This window comes from Quercus lobata, chromosome 9 (genome assembly GCF_001633185.2).
Source record: "Quercus lobata isolate SW786 chromosome 9, ValleyOak3.0 Primary Assembly, whole genome shotgun sequence".
Classification (NCBI taxonomy): domain Eukaryota; kingdom Viridiplantae; phylum Streptophyta; class Magnoliopsida; order Fagales; family Fagaceae; genus Quercus; species Quercus lobata.
The window spans coordinates 44,679,284-44,686,319 of record NC_044912.1 but is presented as its reverse complement, the minus strand read 5'-3'; the positions used below and the strand labels follow the sequence as shown (position 1 = coordinate 44,686,319).

The 7,036-nt window shown below is 35.7% G+C and overlaps 1 protein-coding gene across 1 annotated transcript; it reads right to left on the bottom strand.

The window, feature by feature from the left end:
* Positions 1 to 823: 823 nt before the first annotated feature.
* Positions 824 to 1,555, bottom strand: LOC115961832. The gene has a single exon (XM_031080745.1). The coding sequence runs from the start codon at positions 1,553 to 1,555 to the stop codon at positions 824 to 826; it is 732 nt and encodes a 243-aa protein (XP_030936605.1).
* Between the last annotated feature and the right edge of the window lie 5,481 nt (positions 1,556 to 7,036).

Here is a 7,036-nt window from a genome sequence, read left to right as displayed (position 1 = left end):
ACTTGACTGATAGGTGGTAGGTGGATGTAACTGCTTTCCAACTATTTAAAGTTGGCCTCCCAATTATGGCGTTATAGGAGGACGAACAGTCTACCACTAGAAAATTCACGTCCTTAGTGATTTGCTGTGGATATGCCCCCACTACCACTGGTAATGTAATAGTACCCATGGGCTGTACCTTCATTCCACCAAAACCTACTAGTGAAGAATTCACCGGACGAAGACGGTCTCGTCCTAACCTCATCTGCTGAAAAGCTGGAAGATACAAAATATCTGCCGAGCTTCCATTATCAACTAGTACCCTTCTGGTTGTGTAATCAGCGATGAGCAAGGTAATGACAATAGCATTGTCATGAGGATGGTGGATTCTTTCTGCTTCTTCTTCAGTGAACGTGATTGCCTGTTCGTCTGTGTTTCTATCTCTGGGTGGTCGTCCAGAGAGTTGGACGCTCTACACCACCTTTAGGTATGTTTTCTTGGACTTGGACGACTGGCCTGTAGAGCTCCCTCCAATAATAACTTTGATTTCTCCGAGAGGTGGCCGTAACGACTCTTTAGCTTTTCCCTTGAGTTTTTCGTCCTTGTGGTCTCGTCCAAGGAAACTCCTTAGCTTCCCCTGCCTTATAAGATTCTCAATCTGCTACTTTAGGTCAAAACACTCGCCCGTATCATGCCCATGGTCTCTATGGAAGCGACAATACTTATTTCTATTGCGCTTATTTGGATCTCCCTTCATTTTTTCTGGCCACTTCAAGGAAGGATCATCCTTGATTTGCATTAGGACTTGATCGAGTGGCATGTTCAATGGCGTATACTACTGACTTCATGCTAAGGGGTCTGCCTTCCTGTCTCGATCCTTCTTGTCTTCCGTTCGTCCCTTTTTAAGACGAGGATCTTGTTCTGAATGGCGAGTGGGGTTAGCATCCATTTTCTCAACTCTCTTCCTCTTCTTGGCTATGATAGCATCTTCCGCATTCATAAAATTTTGGGCTGAATGGACGAGTTCAGCCATGGTCTGAGGCTCTTGCTCATATAGCTTGTGGATGAACAAGTCAGAGTGAACCCCATTGTGGAAAGCCGCTAGAAGGAACTTGTCATCCATCTCGTCCACTGCTAACACTTCCCTGTTGAACCGCGTAATGAAGGACCACAAACTTTCATTCTCCCCTTGTTCTATGGTCAACAAACTAGACGAGGAACGCTTGTGCCTCTGTCCTCCGATGAAATTGTTGACAAATAACTTGCTTAACTCCTCGAAGGACGTTACTGTGCTCGGAGGTATTTTGCTGAACCACACTCGTGCGGGTCCTTTAAGGGTAGTAGGGAAAGCTCTGCACATTATTTCATCCGGAAACCCTTGAAGGTGCATAGTAGTTTTGAAGGTGGCAATGTGGTCAAACGGATCTCGCGTCCCATCATATGAATCTAAGGAAGGCATCTTGAACTTGGGTGGCAAAGGGTGAGCATTGATGGAAGGCACAAAAGGGGAGTCAGATCTGTGAACCAAGTCTTCTACAGGGTTGGTCCTCTTCATATTCTCCTTCATCTCATCCATAGTTCTTCTCATTTGGTCCATCTCCCTTTCCAAGTGAGGCACCCTCCTTGAAGGGGTACCCCTTGACTGGCTTTCAAACTCAACGTTCCTCCCATCTTGACTCTAGGCCTGTCCTCCAATGTTCTCATCGCGACACTGCCTCCTCATGTTAAGTTCTCTAACCAACTCCTGGTTCTGGCGGGTCAACTCCGCCATAGTAGCAGCCATGGATTGCACATATTGGACAGAAGGTGGTTGTACGGTAGGCACCGATTGATGGTCGCCTCTGCTTTCTTGAGGGCCCGAGCTAGTAGCCCTTGACCTTGTCCGGACCATTTCAGCCCTTTTGTCAGAGAAAGAAATCGCAGAATCCAACAATGGAGTTCAAACGTTATTCTTCCCCACAAACGGCGCCAACTGATGAATCCCGTGATATCAGTGGACTGAACGTGCCGGGCCTTGATGAATTTGTGACTGAATCCTGAGAAAACAAACAAAAACTCGGAGGAGACCGGTGGAAGCCGGCCAAGAATCCTCCGATGGTGAAGTCAGCCTTTTGTATGACTTCGTAAATTGAAAGTCTCAGAAAAACAGAAATCCCTTACTCTTTCATTGGCGTGTGTTTATATAGTATGCGGGGAGCGGTTACCTGTTTGGTAACCGTTCCTACCGTTGAGTAATCCAAAAGGCTCGGAGGTAACTTCCATAACTGACGTAGAAGTTAGATTATTCTAGAAGTCTGTTCTTCACAACAGTTGGACTTGACTAGCGACGGTACATTCTTTCACTAGGTGGAGACATGGTGTAGTAGCCTCCTCCGTCCTTTAAGGACGAAGAGACAGTAGTAAGCTCGTCCGTCCTTTACGAATGGACGGACGGTAGAAAGCTCGTCTGTCCTTCAAGGACAGACGGACGATAGTAAGCTCGTCTGTCTTTTAAGGACAGACGGACGAGGAGCTTGGTGAGGATTTCCCTTCCTGTCTTTCCTTTGGACGACGTGTATGGACGGGAAACGACTTAGGAATTTTCATTGCACATCAATATTTTTTAGGATGAATTAACGTTTTCTTTGGGGTTGTATATTAAATCTTAGGTCAATGATATTTTGGCTACTGCCTTCCTTATGGCAATATGAGTTTCGATTAATGCAAGGGAATATTTGGTTAGAATATTATTGGTTAGAAAAAGTTTAATTTAGTGCTAAAGTGTTATTAGTTCAGCAAAATATAATCCTAGTGAGTCCATTTGTATAGTTCTATAAGCTTTATATTTTGTAGAGGATATTAAGTATATTTCCATGATTGATTATATATCCTTAAATTATTTGATTATTGAGTAAAAATATTTGAAAATTGTTCTAGGTGATATCTAAATATTTTAGAGGAATTGTTAAGAAAAAATTCTTTTGGAATAGCTTTTGGAGGTAAGTAACCTTATCCTAATTGGTTTTATTTTGCTTATACCACAATATTTTAACTACTGAAATTTGTTTATAATTGTTACTATTTTATTTAATTGTTTTAGCTACATTGATTTAAAGTAAAGAATAAAGAATTATCACAAATATATTGAGTACTGAGTATATAGTTATATATATATATATATATATATTTGAATGAGATATATTTTGTTCGAACTATGATTTGATATATATCATTTTAGACAATTTGACTATATTTTGACTCTGATACATAGAATTTTTATTTCTATTGTATTACTGATTTCAAGTAAAAGATTATTACAAATATATTTTAATATTAAGTATATGATTTTTACATACATGCTTGAATAAGATATGTTTTTGTTAGAAACTATGATTTCATATATACGATTATGAATAATCTGACTATGAATTGACTCTGATACCCAGCCAATGAGGGTTATTCATTGGTATTCTGATACCCAAACCAATGGGAGTTATTCATTGGTACTCCGATACCTAGCCAGTGGGGGTTATTCATTGGTAATCTGATGCTCAGTCACGGAGATATATCGTGACCATAGCCATAAGATTTTTAAGAATATAAATTACGTTTGAGTATTTCAACCATTTTGATTCCTTAAAACTACATATGTGATTTTGGAAATGTTTGACTATTTAACTATTTTGAGTCACTTAAATTGCTTATGTATTTTTGGAACCTATTTTTAGTTATAGCTTTTAATATATGGAAAATTAACTAATTTCTAAACCATCTATGATATATATTTGTAAGGTTAAAGTACGTGATCTATTTGCAACTTATTTGTCACGCCCCGAACCCAAAAAGAGCTAGGCACGTGACAACAGCCACACACTTATAAAGTTTAGACTTTACAAGTGTGTAAGGCCCTCTTAAACAATTAAATAATTATCCTTAAGAAAATTTCATCAATAAATTTAAAAATATCCTCAATAAAGAAATTCTCAAAAGATCTCCAAATACTAATCTTCCAACATCAAATAAGAATTAACTAAATCCTTTAAGTCTGAAGGATTACACACATGGTAATCTTAAAACATAAAAGTTCCAAAACTTATTCCACTGATTTCCTAAACTTCACTCATGCGCACATCCCAGCGGAAGCCCAAACATATGCTACTCTTCCTGATCAAAATCTGAAAGGAGAAAGAGGGGGGGGGGGGGTGAGTTGACAACTCAATAAGTAACCAAAATCCAATTAAGTTCTATCCAACGATAGATCTGTGAGGTAATAAGATATAATATAAATCTTCAAAAGTTATACTATGCTATGGGTTTTCAAAAATAACTAAAGAAATCCCATAGTCTCAAAATAGTAAGTTGCAAATAAATCACATACTTTAATCTTACAAATATATCATAGATGGTTTAGAAAGTAGTCAGTTTTTCATATATCAAAAGCTATAACTTACAATAGGTTCTAAAAATACATAAGCAATTTTGAAAACTCAAATTAGTTCAAATACTTAAACGTAATTCATATTCTTAACAATCTTATGACTATGGTCACGCTATATCCCCATGATTGGGCATCAGAGTACCAATGAATAACCCCAATTGGTTTGGGTATCAGAATACCAATGAATAACCCCCATTGGTTGGGTATCAGAGTACCAATGAATAACCCCTATTGGTTTGGATATCAGAATACCAATGAATAACCCCCATTGGCTGGGTATCAGAATACCAATGAATAACCCTATTGGTTTGGGTATCAGAATACCAATGAATGACCCCCATTGGTTAGGTATCAGAATACCAATGAATAACCCCCATTGGTTTGGGTATCAAAATCAATTCATAGTCAATTTGTCCATAATCATATATAATCATATTTTCAGTATTCAAATATATTTGTGATATTTTTATATTCTGTACTTTAAATCAATATAGTTAAAGGAACAATTAAATAAATAAATCATATATTCAATGCTCATATTTATTTGTGAAATTTCTCTATTCTTTACTTAAAATCAATAATACAATAGAAATATATAGTAACAACTGTAAACAATTTTCAGTAGTTAAAATACGCAAAATAAAACCCATTAGGATAAAGTTACTTACCTCCAAGTGCTATTCCAAAAGAAACTTTTCCTTAACAATTCCTCTAAAATCTTTAGATATCACCTAGAATAATTTTCAAACACTATACTCAATAATCAAATAATTCAAAAAAACTTATGACGTATCCAATCAGATTAGAGACTATTCAAAATAACCAATAATTTCCCACCATCCACTCACACCAATATCCCACGTAACTTTACAATATTTTTGCTCTCTTTATTTTCTGCCACTAATAGTTCCTAGGAATCAAGTCTATAGTTACACCATACCTATAGGCCTAAAAGTAGATCACCCATTATTATATTCATGAGTTGATATATATATATATATATATATATATATGTATGTATGTATGTAATCACTTAGTCAACCTGCTGCTTCCCCTTTACGCCCTCAACCAACCAAATAAACAAATATAATAATAATAATAATAATAACAATAAAGAAAAGGAGCTGGCTTTGCTTTCTCAAGATGGTAATTCCATTTACCATATATGCATATATAAATGTATATATATATATATATAAATATATATATATAGATATATATATTTTTTTTTCTTTCCTGCTAGTGCCGCCGACCATAATACTCTTTAGGCATGAGGACAAAACTAAGAAAAGCACTGTATCAAACCAGAGTCAAGCTCCTGACATGCTTTTACCGAAAAATACTATTAGACACATATTTTACTTCCATAATTTATCACACTACTGACCAACACAAAAACTTTTTGCTATTCACCAAAATTCAATTCGGTAAACCTGTGCAACACTTACAGTTACCACAACACCGGGAGGGAAAAATAGATCAAATTCCTTCTTCGTCTACATCATCATACTTCATTGGATTTTTTTTTTTTTTTTTTTTTTTTATATAGTCTCACTATTAGCCAAAATACCCACATAAAAAAAATACTCTAATTCTAAACAAAACTTAGATTTGACAAGAAAGAAATTCTTAAGCTCTTACCTCAAAGGTGTAATCAATCCTTCTTTACTTCAGTCTTTTGGGTAGTCTCTTCTCTCAAAATATCTCTTCATATATGTTGATTTAATAAGCTTATATAGCTAGGGTTTCAACCTTATTTTCTAGAAAACTCCCTTATAATTATTAATTATAAAATTGTCCCCATAAACAAATTTACTTAAATAACCTTCCTTTTTTTCTTTTTTTTTTGGGGGTATTACATTATTATTTTAAGACTATGAAACTTCTTAGTTATTCTTGGAAAGCCATAGTATATTATAACTTTTAAAAACTCATATTACATCTTATTACTTTACAGATTTATTTCTTGATAAAACTTATTAGGATTTTGGTTACTTATTGAGTTGTCAGCTCACCCCTTTTTCCCCTCTAGTTTCAGATTATGAAGAATACCAAGTTTTGGGAGTTTTGACGTTGTGTTATGAGCAGGAAAAGAAGCTTAGTGATTTTGGGATTGGATGGTCTTCTAATAGTTTTATATTTATTGGCTAATTGGCATTATGTATATGAGGTTTGGATTTTGTTCCTTTTAAATTATTGGAGATCTATTCATAAGGAAATTGTTGAGGTATTTTAGATTTATTTGATTTAATTTTTGAGGATAAATTTTAGATGCTAAGAAGGCCTTGCACACATATAGGGTGCCTACTTTATAAGCATGCGGCGGTTGTCACGTGCTTGTCTTTATAGTTGGGTTCGGGGCGTGACAGTTTCGAAGGTTAGTTTTGACAACTTTCATAGCTGGAAATGCTCGTTCTATAGTAGCAGTAGAAACTAGAAGAGAAAGCACAAGCCTCACTATTCTATAAACAAGTTTGTAGTGTTCTGAATTTCTAGTTCTCACTAACCATTGAGACAACTCAGATAAACTTTTCAATTTTTTAAACTCTGGATCCTGGACTACATTATGCTCAAAATGACAAAAGCTCCTTCTCCAACACTTGTTTGTCATAATCTATGAAATCTTGTGGATAGAAATTC

Bases quoted from the DNA above. Each gene is read 5' to 3' on its own strand.
- LOC115961832 (XM_031080745.1), bottom strand. From the start codon at position 1,555: ATGGATGAGATGAAGGAGAATATGAAGAGGACCAACCCTGTAGAAGAC.